At 36.8% G+C, this 17863-nt stretch overlaps 1 protein-coding gene across 1 annotated transcript; it reads left to right on the top strand.

Annotated features, from left to right (window-relative positions):
* Positions 1-2340, top strand: LOC139889108 (uncharacterized). The gene is made up of 4 exons (XM_071872078.1): positions 1-861; positions 1191-1562; positions 1800-1955; positions 2101-2340. Exons 1-4 carry the CDS (start codon positions 1-3, stop codon positions 2338-2340), a joined length of 1629 nt encoding a protein of 542 aa, XP_071728179.1.
* Positions 2341-17863: the final 15523 nt, after the last annotated feature.

Raw genomic sequence — 17863 nt, 5'->3', positions numbered from 1 at the left:
ATGAAGAATATGTTGACCGTGATTCCTCAGGTCAAGAAAATGTTGACTGAGAGACAAGAAAAATTATTTAGAAGTACATGCTTTGGTCCCTGGTTATATCTTTCATACACGAGTAATGATCCTGGCCTAGTACATGCCATGCTCCAATGGAAATGTGAGCGTTCAGCAAAATTAGATGCTAGTAAGTACCCTGAAGAGCAACAAGATATATGGTTTCATTTTTCTCCTAATTTTATGATTAGATTTGGTCGGCGTGAATTTTGTTTAGTCACCGGCTTTATGTTTGGTAGCCGGACGGACATGGCACATTACATCCCTCGAAATTATGAATCTAAGACCGCACCCATTAGACGACGTTGTTTTCCAGAACGTCCCGATGCCAGCAACATTTTGGTTAGTGATATACAAAACATCCTTATCAAAAAACAAGGTGATGTAAAGATTCCCAAGGTTAGTGACGATGATATTGTTCGACTAGCTATAATTTTGATCGTAGAGAGAGCGTTTATGGGGAAGCAGGGGCAACATGTGGTTAGTAAACAGTTTCTATGGTTGGTTGAAGATTTCAATAAGGTGAACGCGTACCCATGGGGGTCTCGTATTTGGGATGCTACTTACTCAGCGGTGAGCGAAGGTTTTGAGGTTCGAGAAAGCCAATTAGAGAGTGGGGGTGGAAAGGCTTACACTTTGGCTGGTTTTATGTGGGCATTTAAGATTTGGATCCTCGAGGCATACCGTCGTACCATTAAGAGTTTTGCAACCAAAACTGATAAGGATGGAGTACCAAGAGCATTATTTTGGAAGCGTTCATCTGCTGAAACCTTTACAGTGTCTGACTACCTAAAACTTCTACATATAATGGTTAGTTAATATCTCCAAGAGCTTTTTATATAGTGTATATACAGCAGTTTCTGTTTTAACAGAGCAGTTTTGTGTGTCGCATGAGGACGCAAGATACACCTTGCGTCCTTGCGTGTGTCGCAAGGATATCCTTGCGTCCTTGCGTGTGAACCCTGGGTTATACTTGTTACAGGCGCAAGAATCATGCTTGCGTCCTTGCGTGTGTCGCAAGTTTACTCTTGCGTCCTTGCGTCTACTCGCAAGATGATCTTTGCGTTCTTGCGTCTAGACGCAAAATGACTTTTGCGTCCGTGCGTCCTTTTGTTTTTACTAATATAACTTCATTTCAGGATGATTGTCCGAAGAGAAAAAGACCTTTTCGTTCCCTGCACCCATCTGAGACAGAGAGAGGTTGTCAATGGTGGATCCAGAGTTCCTCTTACTTTCAAGGAGATGTTGTTGAAGACGAGAAAAATACACAAGATGATAATCAAGTTGAAGAGGAGTTGGGTGGCAGTTTGAAGGAATTATTGCAGGAGGAGTCAGAGCAGACCTCGGACCCTCATCCAACACAAAAAGGCAACAATTTGCAGGAATTATTGCGTATGGTTAATATGTTGACTAAGAGGGTGGATGATCAAGAAAAGGAGTTGGCTGATTGTAAAAAGAAGCTTGATGATCATGAAAAACGTTTGAAAGAACAGGAACACCAGGAACATCAGGTAAACTAGGCGCAAGTTTTTTTTGCGACCTTGCGTCTTGCCTGTTATGTTGGCGCAAGGTTTTACTTGCGTCCTTGTGCCTGACGTTATATCAGACGCAAGTACCATCTTGCGTCCTTGCGTCTTGATTGTAATTTAGGCGCAGGTTGTACTTGCGTCCCTAACTCAGACGCAAGGACTTACTTGCGACCTTGCGTATGGCTACTTTTCTTATTTTTTGCGTTTTGTTCATTATAGTATGTTGATAACGAGGATGCATATGTGGATCCTCGATCTTTCTCTGACAATGATACATCTCCGAGGGTTGTTAGACGTGGGAAAAGAGAAAGAAGGCCCACTCATTTTTTAAATTCCCCTTTCACAACACCGGGCTACAGAAAACCATTGGAGAAGGTATGTCTGTAACATTCACCAGACGCAAGGTTTTCCTTGCGTCCTTGCGCCTGATGTTTATAAGACCTTGCGTTTTGCGTCTTGGTTTACGCAAGATATATCTTGCGTCCTTGCGTATGTTTGCTGACTCATAGATTATATACAGTTGTCTGACGAAGTAGCTTCTAGTGTAAAAAGGCTGAAAGTTTCTCATCAAGGGACTAAAGAAGCTGAGAATGTATTGCCAATGGAAACTGAAAAGCCTACTGAAAAAGGGGCTGAAAAAGCTGTTGATAAACAAGATGAGAACGTGGCTCTGGTGTCTGAGGAGATTGAGCAAGGAGTTGCTTTGCCATTGGTTAATGAAGCAGAAAAACAAGCAGACCAGCATGAGGTTAGTGAATGACGCAAGGATCACCTTGCGTCTTTGCGTCTTCTTCATTGTTGGACGCAAGGATTACCTTGCGTCTTTGCGTATACTTCACTGATGGACGCAAGACCTATATTGCGTATTTGCGTTTGCATTACACCGACGCAAGACAATTCTTGCGTCTTTGCGTCTTTATTACTAATTTTTTTTTTCAGAAAAAGGAAAGGAAGAGAAAAAGGAAGGAAAAGGATTGGGTTGGTGAGGAGGAAATTTGGTCAATGGTTGATAAATTTATAAACGATCAAGGAACTTTGCAACCACCACCACCAAATGCATGGAGAGATCAAAGGAAGCATGTGGGGCCAGCAAAAGATTTGAAATCACTAATCCTCAATAAGCAAGATACGCGTTGCATGTTCATTTTCCAAAATGAAACCTTCCTCTTCCTTGATACTGAGTTTTGGAAACGTTTATTGGGAATTGCATTTTCTGGTTATTTGGAAAACATAGTAAGTTTGTTAATAATTATAAACTTATGCATGTTTTGTTTTGTTTTTAGCTTTATAACATTCATAATCAACTTGATCTGATTATAGCATATTGATGGATGGGCTACCTTCCTGTTGAGATTTCGGCAGAGGTTTCTGCCCCGAGCTAGCCAGATGTTGTCATAACCCGTCCTTAACCGTAAGAACGTGTTAGATAACGTATGATTTCATTGCGAGGTATTGACCTCTATATGCGACATTTTTAAAAGAAAAACTGCATATATTATACATTACAAACCATGATTCTTATTTTTGATACAAGCTTTGGACGAAATAAAGATGATTATCGTTTAGCGATAATCTTCGACTTACAAACTTTACAAATGATGATAACAACACGATTTCTAGCATATTTTACAACACAAGTTCTTGGATATGCAGTCTTATTTTTGACACAAATATGCGTACGCAAGATCCTGCTCAAATTCAACATAATGCAGCGGAAACTTCTAATTATCACCTGAGAATAAACATGTTTAAAACGTCAACATAAAGTTGGTGAGATATAGGTTTAGTGCCGGCAGCAATATATATATAGACCACAAGATTTCGTATATAAACAGTTTAATAAAAATATTCTAAGTGGTTGAGCACTTGGTAACCATACTTAACAATTAATCACGTCGCATATTCCCATTAATATGAAATCTTACTACACTGTACCAAGTGTAGTCACGAAACGAAGTACTGTGCAACCGTTGAATACTGGTCGTCCAGTCCGGCTGGGGTTGTCAAGCCCGATAGATCTATCAACAGGATTCGCGTTTACAATACCGCTGTAAATATTAGTTACCAAGCTACAGGGAAGTATGCCAGTGGTACAACTCAACGTAGAATATATTTTTCAGTTACTTGTGTCCATAACGTAAAACATAAAATACATGTATTCTCATCCCGAAATATTTAGAGTTTAAAAGTGGGACTATATACTCACTTTCGTCTTGAAGATATATATATTTTGACTTGGTCTCCCGGTTGATATCACGAACCTATCCATATATAATATATCAATACCTTTTCTTTTTAAACAACGTCACATATATATTCTTGTTATACTTTTAATACTTTTTATAATTCCTTAGTCCGTAGTTAGCAGTTCGTTGTTAGTAATTCAATTTTAATGGTTCATATTTAGATGTTTAATAAACCCCCAACGAAATAAATAAAACCCCCAACGTATATGTATTGGTCGAGATTAATCTTGACCCACGGTACCGGTGTTGTCAAATGACGTGTTGCGTACATAAAGTACCGGTGTTGTCAAATGACGTGTTGCGTACAAACATGGGATCTTATGATTAATCTTCTCGTGTTGTTTACGGGTGATCCTGAACCATATAAAATTGAATTATGAGTACATATATATAAAATATCATGTTATCTTAAAAAGATGTGATTTATTTTAATTTTCTCCAATTAATCCCGAAGTTAAACTAGTCTTGGATAGCCAATTTTGTTTCGGTCATAGTTTCTTCGTTACAACTCCGTTTTCGTTAATTCAACTTGCCATCTCCTTGGATCGAGTTCCTCTTTAAGACTATGAACTGTAAATATCTTAGTTTGTATTCAAAATCACACGGCATAGGTGAAACTTTAGTGAAACTTATGAAGTTAAACTTTTTCCTTTATGTAGGCAACCTTAAATGATTATTTTTCTAAAAATACTTATACTTTGAATTAAATCATGAAATTTTTATGTGTTACCATATTCATAGTAAAAATCATTTTTCCAGAACATAAACCTTCAATTCAAAGTTTAAGATGGTTTTTAATTATCCAACCCAAAACAGCCCCCGGTTACACTCCGACGTCGTAAAAACAGTTTTTAAGGTGTTCTTTGAAAAACCAAGTTATACCTTGTTAAATTAGCATATATTTAAGTTATATTACAGGTCTTGAAGTATTTTAAAAGTTAAGTTAGAAGGATCTATTTAGTTTGCAAACAAGTTTGAAAACATTCAAACTATGTTCTTGTTGTTAAAATTGTATACCACAAAATATGATAGCTATATATATATGAATCGAATAAGGTTATGAACATAGATACTACCTCAAGTTCCTTGGACAAGGTTTCTGTAAAAGAGGAGTAAGAACCTAGAACCAAAAGGGTGATGGAATTGGATGAAAGATTGGAAGTAAGTTTGTGTTCTTGGAAGGATTTCTTGAAGTGTTTTTGTAAGGTTTTCTTATGAGATTTAAGTGTTGTTTTTGAAGCTAAATGATGTGGAACCGAGTAGCCAACACACAATTTGGATTGGATCAACATATCTTGCAGCCAAAGAAAGTTATCAAATTTATTTAGTTATTTATTTGTTTACAATATTTGTTTCTTTAAATATAAGTGTTAGACTCCAAGTCACTTAAGAGTCATAATATGTTAGGTCTCTTTTTATTATATATACTCCAATTATGTACGTGGATCAGATCAGCTACCATTGAGTTATTTGAATTAATAATCTTGAGTTTGTTATTACGTATAAGTTGTACGTATTTTATCGATTAATTCACGTTTGTGTTTTAATTATCTTGTTGTGAAGAGCGTTTGTCTTCCAACGGATCATTTGATCTCATCAATTGGTATTCAGAGCCAATCGATCCACCCTATCATCATTCCAATTAGTTGGGTCTCTCCCACGTTTGGATCTTGATAGTTTATCTCATATCTTAATTCCGATTAGTTGGGTCTCTCCCACGTTTGGGTTTTGATATTCTATCTCAAAAAAAAAAAAAAAAAAGTCGTTACTGTTCACGGTACTGTTCACGCCGAAATCACTGTTCGTCGCCGGAAAACGCGTCAGAACACTATAATCATCATCAGTAAACGCGTCAGATTTACTGTTCATCGTCGTAACTACTGTTCATCGCAAGAAAAAAAACTTTTTTTTTCTTTTCTTGTTTCAATGGCCGACGATAAGGGCAATCAAAATCACGATCTCGATATCGCTCTTAAAAGACTCATGAACACGCTAGATATAGTTAATAAATCCAACGAGCGTGCAAAACAGCAATGGCTTGAAGAAGAAACTCGAAGAGCTACTTATGATGTACGACCTTGGAACGAGTCACATCAATACTACCAATATGGATTATCTCAATACCACCAATGCCCCATTTACTATGAAGCACAATCCTACCATCAACCCTACTATCCACCACTGCCCTACTATCATCCTTACTATCAACCACAACTCTACCAGCAGAGTCAACCTGTTAAGGAGAATCTCGATACAGACGAGTTCTTTGACTCGATGAAAAGTTTAATAACGAGGTTGAAAAAATCAGAATCAGAGCGTATGAAGAATCGTGACAAAATAGTTAAAGAGAGTCAACTTGAGGTAGAAAATAATAAAATAGCCGAAGAGAGTCAGGTTGAAGAAGAAAATGTGTCCTTGAATCCTGAAAAAGAAATTATTTTAGAAGGGATGCAGAATGATATAGTTGTTGTTAGTGTTGAAGAAGGTAAAGAATCTGAAACACAAGATTTTGACTTGTTAGGTTCTGGTTTAAAAGAGGAGAATTTATCACTTTCTAACGTAGTCGCGAGTTCTAAAGGTATCCTTGATAAAGGTGAAGATGTAACACTTTCAAAAGATAACGGAGGAAATAAGATTTTAATTGCTTCTATGAATAATTCCCTGGATGCAAGCAAGGGGATTAATAAAGGAGATTTGCTCGTGTTTAGCATTGAGAACTCGAGGTCGAGTTCTTTTCAAGAAAGGGAGAAGGGTCAAAGGGTTTTAGAGCATAATACTTTTTCAAGAGGTCGTCGCAAACTCATTTGGAATTACAATGATGAATTTGTCATTGGTGCGTTCTCATTTGACCCGGGCATAACATTCTATTTGAGTTGCAGTATTCACCGAGTTATCATTGATTGGTTTGTCTTTGACCCGGGTATATCGTTTTATTTGAGTTGGAACTCGAGGGCGAGTTCTTTTCAGGTAAGGAAGACTGATGTGGAACCGAGTAGCCAACACACAATTTGGATTGGATCAACATATCTTGCAGCCAAAGAAAGTTATCAAATTTATTTAGTTATTTATTTGTTTACAATATTTGTTTCTTTAAATATAAGTGTTAGACTCCAAGTCACTTAAGAGTCATAATATGTTAGGTCTCTTTTTATTATATATACTCCAATTATGTACGTGGATCAGATCAGCTACCATTGAGTTATTTGAATTAATAATCTTGAGTTTGTTATTACGTATAAGTTGTACGTATTTTATCGATTAATTCACGTTTGTGTTTTAATTATCTTGTTGTGAAGAGCGTTTGTCTTGCAACTGATCTTCTGATCCTCATCACTAAATGATGGGGAAAATGCTTGGAGATGATCAAGTATGAAGTTAAGAGTATTTTGAGAGAGAAATGGGAGTGTAAGTATGAGAAAATGGGGTGAAGAAATGGTGTGCATGCATAAAAACGTTTTTAGGTTATAAAGGAAAAAAAAGATACCTAACTTTGTTTTCTTGCTAAATAATTCATGCTACTTGACAAATGGTTGGTTCCACATGTTTCTTAATCATTTAAGGCTGCTAAGGAGCAGATTTTTATTGGTATATACCAATAGTAAATACATCTAGAAGCTGCGTATGATACGGGTACATATACCCTAGATATACGTGTAGAAATCTTTGAGAAAACGGAACGAGGATTCAAATATAGCTATCTTTTGTAAATATACTTATATTGTTTTATGTATGTAAGCCCTTTAAAAGTGATAAAATACATATCTATACGATGCATGTATAAGTATTATAGGTTATAAGTATTTATGTCGAAGAACGTTACGTATAGTTATCGTTTTGAAAACTTAAGTTAGTAGTTTCAAAATATACTTATAACTCATTGTTATTAGTACCCAATGAGATGTTAAACATCCTTAGATCATGTTAAATATATATAAATACATATATATACATAAACGTATAATTATCGTATGTTATATAGTTCGTGATATCATCGGTCAAATTGGACGGTCAAACGTTGTGTAAAACTCTTTTCAAAAACATAAATCTCAACAATTTAGATTGCTTATCATGTTGGTAAGGTTTAATTTATGTAAATATTAATCTTATAAGTATAAATTGATCGAAAAAGTCCGGGTCATTACAGTACCTACCCGTTAAATAAATTTCGTCCCGAAATTTTAAAATTGTACCTATTTTGCGTCATCGGGAAACAAGTGTGGATACTTTTGTTTCATTTGATCCTCTCGTTCCCAAGTAAACTCGGGACCCCTTCGAGCATTCCAACGAACCTTAACGATCGGTATGTTGCTCTGCTTGAGCCGTTTAACTTCACGATCCATGATTTCGATTGGTTCTTCGATGAATTGTAGTTTCTCGTCGACATGGATTTCTTCAAGAGGAATGGTGAGGTCTTCCTTTGCAAGACACTTCTTAAGGTTTGAGACGTGAAAGGTATTATGTACTCCAGCGAGTTGTTGCGGTAACTCGAGTCGATAAGCTACCGGTCCAATGCGTTCGATGATCTTGAACGGGCCTACATACCTTGGGTTTAGTTTACCCCTTTTTCCAAAACGTATTACACCTTTCCAAGGTGACACCTTTAACATAACCATGTCACCGATCTGAAACTCTAATGGTTTCCTTCGAACATCGGCGTAGCTCTTTTGGCGACTACGGGCTGTTTTCAATCTCTCCTTGATTTGTACTATCTTCTCAGTCGTTTCGTGTATGATCTCGGGACCAGTTAATTGTCGATTTCCTAATTCATTCCAACAAATAGGAGATCTACACTTCCTTCCGTACAATGCTTCGAATGGCGCAGCTTTAATGCTCGCATGATAACTATTATTATACGAGAATTCTGCTAATGGTAGATATTTATCCCATCCATTTCCAAAATCGATCACACATGCCCTGAGCATGTCTTCAAGAGTCTGAATCGTTCTTTCACTCTGCCCGTCGGTTTGCGGATGATACGCGGTACTCATATCCAAACGAGTTCCTAGGGCCTCCTGTAGTGATTGCCAGAACTTTGATGTAAATCTACTATCACGATCGGATATAATGGAAATAGGTATTCCATGCCTTGAAACAACTTCCTTTATATACAATCGTAATAGTTTCTCCATTCTATCCGTTTCCTTTATTGGCAAGAAGTGTGCAGACTTGGTGAGACGATCAACAATCACCCAAATGGTGTCGTATCCCCAGGCAGTCTTTGGTAACTTCGTGATGAAATCCATGGTAATACCATCCCATTTCCATTCTGGGATTTCTGGTTGTTGAAGTAACCCTGACGGCTTCTGGTGTTCAGCTTTGACTTTGGAACAAGTTAAACATTCCCCAACATATGTTGCAACGTCTGTCTTTAAATTAGGCCACCAATAATGTGTCTTAAGATCTTGGTACATCTTTCCAACTCCAGGATGTATCGAGTATCTTGTCTTATGTGCCTCATTTAATATCAACTTCCTTAATCCACCCAACTTCGGTACCCAAATACGATTTGCAAAATATCGAATTCCATCTTCCCGCATAACGAGTTGCTTCTCATACTTCTTCATTATTTCATTTCCTATATTTTCTTTAGTAAGTGCTTCTCGTTGAACTTCTTTGATTTGTGAGTTGAGATTCATGCGAATTTTTATGTTCATCGCTCGTACTCGAATTGGTTCTCGTTCCTTTCTGCTTAAAGCATCGGCCACCACGTTCGCCTTCCCGGGATGATAACGAATTTCACAATCATAGTCGTTTATTAACTCGACCCACCTACGTTGTCTCATGTTCAGCTGTTTCTGATCAAAAATATGTTGAAGGCTTTTATGATCAGTAAACACAGTGCATTTAACCCCATACAAGTAGTGTCTCCATATCTTTAATGCAAACACGACTGCTCCCAGTTCTAGATCATGCGTCGTATAATTCCGCTCGTGAATCTTCAATTGTCGGGATGCGTATGCAATAACTTTCTTTCGTTGCATAAGAACGCAACCAAAACCTTGTCGCGAAGCGTCACAATATATTTCAAAATCATCGTTCCCTTCTGGTAACGATAAAATAGGCGCCGTAGTTAACTTCTTCTTTAGTAATTGAAATGCACTCTCCTGCTCAGAAGTCCATTCATATTTCTTCCCTTTTTGCGTTAACGCTGTCAACGGCTTAGCTATTCGGGAAAAATCTTGAATAAACCTTCTATAATAACCGGCTAAACCCAAAAATTGACGTATCTGCGTTGGTGTCTTAGGAGTCTCCCATTTTTCAATGGCTTCAATTTTTGCTGGATCAACCTGAATTCCTTTGCTACTAACAACGTGGCCAAGAAATTGCACTTCTTTCAACCAGAAAGCACATTTAGAAAATTTAGCATATAGCTGTTCTTTTCTCAACAACTCTAATATCAACCTTAAATGCTGCTCATGCTCTTGCTCACTCTTGGAATAGATAAGAATATCATCAATGAAAACGATAACAAACTTATCTAAATATGGACTACAAACTCGATTCATGAGGTCCATGAATACAGCTGGCGCATTTGTCAACCCAAACGGCATGACCAAAAATTCGTAATGACCATAACGTGTCCGAAAAGCAGTTTTCGGAATGTCCTCTTCTTTGACACGTAATTGATGATAGCCCGACCTTAAGTCAATTTTTGAGTACACACATGATCCTTGGAGTTGATCAAATAAGTCGTCAATTCTCGGTAGTGGATACCGATTCTTGATAGTTAACTTATTTAATTCACGATAATCTATACACATCCTAAAAGATCCATCTTTCTTTTTAACAAATAGAATCGGAGCTCCCCACGGTGAAGTACTTGGTCGTATGAATCCATGATCCAGTAATTCTTTTAACTGACTCTGAAGTTCTTTTAACTCAGACGGTGCAAGTCTATATGGAGCACGAGCCACTGGTGCAGCTCCTGGTACTAAATCTATTTGAAATTCTACAGATCTAAATGGAGGTAATCCCGGCAACTTTTCCGGAAAGACTTCAGGAAAATCTCTTGCCACAGGCACGTCATTGATGCTCTTCACTTTTTCCTTTGTTTCGACTTTATTAACATGTGCTAAGATAGCATAGAACCCTTTCTTCAAGCACTTTTGAGCTTTCAAATAACTAATGAGTTTTAGCTTTGAGTTACCCTTCTCTCCATAAATCATTACTGGCGTTTTATCCTTACGAGGAATGCGAATTGCCTTCTTGGCGCACACAACTTCAGCTCCTATTTTGGACATCCAGTCCATGCCGACTATTACATCAAAACTTCCTAATTCTACGGGTATCAAGTCAATTTTAAACGTTTCTCCGGCTAAATTTATTTTACAATCACGGCAAATTTTATCGGCTTTAATTAGTTTACCATTAGCTAACTCAATCATGTACTTAGCATCGAGAGGTAATGATGAACAATTCAATTTAGCGTGAAAGTCTCTACACACGTAACTTCTATCAGCACCAGTATCAAATATAATAGATGCGGATAAGTTATTAATGGTAAACGTACCCGTAACAAGCTCCGGGTCTTCACATGCCTCTTTAGCATTAATAACAAATGCTCTTCCACGTGCAGGTCCGATATTCTTCTCTGGATTCGGGCACTGGCTCTTATAGTGACCTTGTTTTCCACACCCAAAACAAGTAATGGTAGCCAAAGCAGTTCTATTTGCATTGGTGGCAGGAGTCTTGGTACCATTTGTATTTGTAACGAGAGCCCTACAATCTTCAGCAAGATGACCCTTTCGATTACATTTGTTGCATACCACATTACAGTAACCAGAGTGATGTTTGTGGCATCGGTTGCATAAAGGATTTTGTCCTTTATAACCAAAGCTTAAACCACTACCCGTACCTTGCGTGTTTTCTTGTTTCTTAAAAGATTGTTGTTGGTTACCTCGATCATAATTTCCATTCCACTTTCTTTTGTTACCTGATACCTTCACATCAGTATTGGATATTTTCTTATCCATGATGACCTGATCCATTAGCTCGTTTGCCATGGTTATAGCTTCATGAATTGTCTTAGGTTTCGATGCTGTAACATTTGCTTTGACCTTTTTGGGCAAACCATCTTTGTACATTTCAATCTTCCGTTCTTCGGTTGGAACCAATTCAGGACATAGCAAAACTAATTCCATGAATCGCTGATTGTAGTTGGTGATTTCAGTACCAATAACCTTCAGACTTCGTAACTCATCTTCCAACTTCCTAACCTCGTTCCTTGGACAATATTCATTGATTAACATTGTTTTGAATTCTTCCCACGGAGTATCATAAGCTACATCTCCTCCTACAGCCTTCACATAATTTTTCCACCACGTGAGTGCACTATCTTGTAAAGTGCACGATGCATACTTGGTCATGTCCTTTTCAACACAACCACTTATTTTAAACACAGTCTCCATCTTTTCTATCCACCGGGTTAAACCGATCGGTCCTTCTGTTCCACTGAATGATGAGGGCTTGCAAGCTTGAAAAGTTTTGTAAGTGCACCCCACACGAGGATTTGGGTTAACTGCAGCACCTCTTGCAGCCTCGACCCATAACATTCTGTCGTTCACTCGTTGATTGATGAGTTCCTGGATTTCTTGTTCCGTCATTCGGTTCAATCGCGCCATATTCTTCTATAAGAATGAAAAGAAAATAATTATTCACATGGAATATTATAGATGTAGTGTATATTTACAGTACATTATAGCTTATTAATAATATGAACCAGGTATTATTATAAAAGCCTTTTCTTCTTATTAGCGTTTTATAATTATATCTAGGGTAGTACCTACCCGTTAATGTCCATACTTAATAGCTTAGTACAGAATCAATTACTACCATCTAAATAATACTTAACCATGGAAAATTATTGCATTTCACACTTCACTATTTTACATATGCTTATCTTACATCGAACATTAAGCAAACCACACTAATAATATTATACAAAACATTATATGATCCCATGGTTTAATACGGCAGCGCATCGTTTGGTCTATTTTCTAGGACGTTTAGGTTCAAAGAATCGCGTAACGCTTATCCTGGCTGTCTGCCTATATTTTGGCTGTGGGGCTGAAGAACTGGATGCCGGGATAGAACGAATAGGAATAGCGGGAATAGGGGTGGTAGTGTCTAGTGGAGTTGGTGCCACATCATCCTTACTAAACTCGAGATTTGAATTTTCTAATTCATTAGCCTTTCGTTTCTTTCCTAGTTCGAACTCTTCTTTTGTAATTTCCTGTATTTCTTCCTCGGGTTCACTTTCCTCCTCGGGTTCACTTTCCTCCTCGGGTTCACTTTCCTCCTCGGGTTCACTTTCCGGGTTCTCTATAGTCGGTTCATCCGGAATTTGTGAGTCTTCCCCAAAGATATTATTTTCGTCATCGGATAGGTTAATGACTGGAACACCATCTGAAGATTCTGGTTCGGAGTCGCTGAATGTGATAACAAGTTTTGAGCCCGACATCTATCACACAACAACTAACCCATTAGTACTACATAATATTTACATATAAATTTTAACCAACAATGATAAGCAATGGTTTTTAAATTAGACCCGGTCAAAGTCCAGACTTACTAATGTATCCTAACGACTTATCGGTTAGACACACTAATGCAAACCTGGTTCGCTAAGACCACCGCTCTGATACCACATGTCATAACCCGTCCTTAACCGTAAGAACGTGTTAGATAACGTATGATTTCATTGTGAGGTATTGACCTCTATATGCGACATTTTTAAAAGAAAAACTGCATATATTATACATTACAAACCATGATTCTTATTTTTGATACAAGCTTTGGACGAAATAAAGATGATTATCGTTTAGCGATAATCTTCGACTTACAAACTTTACAAATGATGATAACAACACGATTTCTAGCATATTTTACAACACAAGTTCTTGGATATGCAGTCTTATTTTTGACACAAATATGCGTACGCAAGATCCTGCTCAAATTCAACATAATGCAGCGGAAACTTCTAATTATCACCTGAGAATAAACATGTTTAAAACGTCAACATAAAGTTGGTGAGATATAGGTTTAGTGCCGGCAGCAATATATATATAGACCACAAGATTTCGTATATAAACAGTTTAATAAAAATATTCTAAGTGGTTGAGCACTTGGTAACCATACTTAACAATTAATCACGTCGCATATTCCCATTAATATGAAATCTTACTACACTGTACCAAGTGTAGTCACGAAACGAAGTACTGTGCAACCGTTGAATACTGGTCGTCCAGTCCGGCTGGGGTTGTCAAGCCCGATAGATCTATCAACAGGATTCGCGTTTACAATACCGCTGTAAATATTAGTTACCAAGCTACAGGGAAGTATGCCAGTGGTACAACTCAACGTAGAATATATTTTTCAGTTACTTGTGTCCATAACGTAAAACATAAAATACATGTATTCTCATCCCGAAATATTTAGAGTTTAAAAGTGGGACTATATACTCACTTTCGTCTTGAAGATATATATATTTTGACTTGGTCTCCCGGTTGATATCACGAACCTATCCATATATAATATATCAATACCTTTTCTTTTTAAACAACTTCACATATATATTCTTGTTATACTTTTAATACTTTTTATAATTCCTTAGTCCGTAGTTAGCAGTTCGTTGTTAGTAATTCAATTTTAATGGTTCATATTTAGATGTTTAATAAACCCCCAACGAAATAAATAAAACCCCCAACGTATATGTATTGGTCGAGATTAATCTTGACCCACGGTACCGGTGTTGTCAAATGACGTGTTGCGTACATAAAGTACCGGTGTTGTCAAATGACGTGTTGCGTACAAACATGGGATCTTATGATTAATCTTCTCGTGTTGTTTACGGGTGATCCTGAACCATATAAAATTGAATTATGAGTACATATATATAAAATATCATGTTATCTTAAAAAGATGTGATTTATTTTAATTTTCTCCAATTAATCCCGAAGTTAAACTAGTCTTGGATAGCCAATTTTGTTTCGGTCATAGTTTCTTCGTTACAACTCCGTTTTCGTTGATTCAACTTGCCATCTCCTTGGATCGAGTTCCTCTTTAAGACTATGAACTGTAAATATCTTAGTTTGTATTCAAAATCACACGGCATAGGTGAAACTTTAGTGAAACTTATGAAGTTAAACCTTTTCCTTTATGTAGGCAACCTTAAATGATTATTTTTCTAAAAATACTTATACTTTGAATTAAATCATGAAATTTTTATGTGTTACCATATTCATAGTAAAAATCATTTTTCCAGAACATAAACCTTCAATTCAAAGTTTAAGATGGTTTTTAATTATCCAACCCAAAACAGCCCCCGGTTACACTCCGACGTCGTAAAAACAGTTTTTAAGGTGTTCTTTGAAAAACCAAGTTATACCTTGTTAAATTAGCATATATTTAAGTTATATTACAGGTCTTGAAGTATTTTAAAAGTTAAGTTAGAAGGATCTATTTAGTTTGCAAACAAGTTTGAAAACATTCAAACTATGTTCTTGTTGTTAAAATTGTATACCACAAAATATGATAGCTATATATATATGAATCGAATAAGGTTATGAACATAGATACTACCTCAAGTTCCTTGGACAAGGTTTCTGTAAAAGAGGAGTAAGAACCTAGAACCAAAAGGGTGATGGAATTGGATGAAAGATTGGAAGTAAGTTTGTGTTCTTGGAAGGATTTCTTGAAGTGTTTTTGTAAGGTTTTCTTATGAGATTTAAGTGTTGTTTTTGAAGCTAAATGATGGGGAAAATGCTTGGAGATGATCAAGTATGAAGTTAAGAGTATTTTGAGAGAGAAATGGGAGTGTAAGTATGAGAAAATGGGGTGAAGAAATGGTGTGCATGCATAAAAACGTTTTTAGGTTATAAAGGAAAAAAAAGATACCTAACTTTGTTTTCTTGCTAAATAATTCATGCTACTTGACAAATGGTTGGTTCCACATGTTTCTTAATCATTTAAGGCTGCTAAGGAGCAGATTTTTATTGGTATATACCAATAGTAAATACATCTAGAAGCTGCGTATGATACGGGTACATATACCCTAGATATACGTGTAGAAATCTTTGAGAAAACGGAACGAGGATTCAAATATAGCTATCTTTTGTAAATATACTTATATTGTTTTATGTATGTAAGCCCTTTAAAAGTGATAAAATACATATCTATACGATGCATGTATAAGTATTATAGGTTATAAGTATTTATGTCGAAGAACGTTACGTATAGTTATCGTTTTGAAAACTTAAGTTAGTAGTTTCAAAATATACTTATAACTCATTGTTATTAGTACCCAATGAGATGTTAAACATCCTTAGATCATGTTAAATATATATAAATACATATATATATACATAAACGTATAATTATCGTATGTTATATAGTTCGTGATATCATCGGTCAAATTGGACGGTCAAACGTTGTGTAAAACTCTTTTCAAAAACATAAATCTCAACAATTTAGATTGCTTATCATGTTGGTAAGGTTTAATTTATGTAAATATTAATCTTATAAGTATAAATTGATCGAAAAAGTCCGGGTCATTACAGATGTCCTCGAGTCCTCAGTTTCCGATTGCAGATTATACATGTAGTTCTCGATGGACGATTATGCCATTGGGTTTCCTCAATCAACTGGAGAAATTCAAGTCCTTTTATGATGATGACACTCAAAATGAGGAGGAGAAGGGGGATACATCTAATCCTGAAGCAGAGGGGATCATTAAATTCAATCCCCCAGATTATATGTATTGGATTGGTCTTGGGGATGGTAGTGATGACCTTTATCCATCCTGGGCTGAATGTGATAAGGTTAGTCCTTTTTTTATATAAACTATACATTTTGAGTAAACTGTAATAGGCGCAAGACAAATCTTGCGCCCTTGCGTTCATTCGCAAACACTCTCTTGCGTCCTTGCGACCCTCGCAAGATTAACCTTGCGTCTTCATTATGGACGCAAAGTCAAATTTGCGTCCATGCGTCCACTCGCAAGGTATACCTTGCGTCCTTGCGCCTGACGCAAGGTCTACCTTGCGTCCTTGCGTATCTCGCAAGGTCAACCTTGCGTCCTTCCTTATTGACTTTTTATGTTTCTTTTGTTGCAGATTTTGATTCCAGTACATTTTTCAGATCCTGAACATTTTATACTACTCACTTTGAACTTAGATGAACAGAGAGTATTAGTCTATGATAGTTTAAAGGGTTGTTTGAAAAAAAGGTCAACTCGAGGCTGTCTTCAAAAACTTATCAGACAACTTGCCGTTATATTTGAAGGCTATTGATTACTTTAACAAGAAGCAGGACTCACAAATTGTTGACTATTATGAGAACAGAGAAGATGTAGAGTTGATGATCGAGGATGCACCGTATGTGCCAATGCAGAGTGGTGGCCATGGTGATTGTGGTGTTTGGGTCTGCCTTCATATGGAGAGGATAGTTTTTGGTTGGGATCAGATTGACAACATTGGAGACCCTAAAAAGGCTGCTAAGGACTATAGAATTCGAATGGCAAGAACATTCTTCCGTGCACGCTTTGATACACAGGAACCACCTCCACCAGAGGACCCAGAGGACCCAAAGGTTGTTAATTAGTTAACTTGTAGATGTAATTATTATACAGTTTTTAGGTAAAACATGTAATTTTTGTATGTAAATAATCTGGGACAGACGCAAGGCCTTTTTTGCGTCCTTGCTTCTGGTTTTTTGTCAGACGCAAGGTGTTGTTTGCGTCCTTGCGTCTATTTAAATGGCTTACGCAAGGTTTTGTTTGCGTTCTTGCGTATGTTTGAAGACTTACGCGAGGTTATGTTTGCGTCCTTGCGTCTATTTAAAAGATATACGCAAGTTGCTGTTTGCGTGCTTGCGTATGTTTCATGACATACGCAAGGTATTTTTTGAAAAGTTGCGTCTTTTTTAAAGACAGACGCAAGTTATTGTTTGCGTATTTGCGTGTGTTTGATGACATACGCAAGATTTTTCTTGCGTTCTTGCGTCTGTATGTAGGTCAATCCATAACACATATTTAAACAA

This window comes from Rutidosis leptorrhynchoides, chromosome 2 (genome assembly GCF_046630445.1).
Source record: "Rutidosis leptorrhynchoides isolate AG116_Rl617_1_P2 chromosome 2, CSIRO_AGI_Rlap_v1, whole genome shotgun sequence".
In the NCBI taxonomy this organism is placed as follows: domain Eukaryota; kingdom Viridiplantae; phylum Streptophyta; class Magnoliopsida; order Asterales; family Asteraceae; genus Rutidosis; species Rutidosis leptorrhynchoides.
Note: the sequence above shows the minus strand (reverse complement) of the source record. Positions and strands in the feature narration are given on the sequence as shown.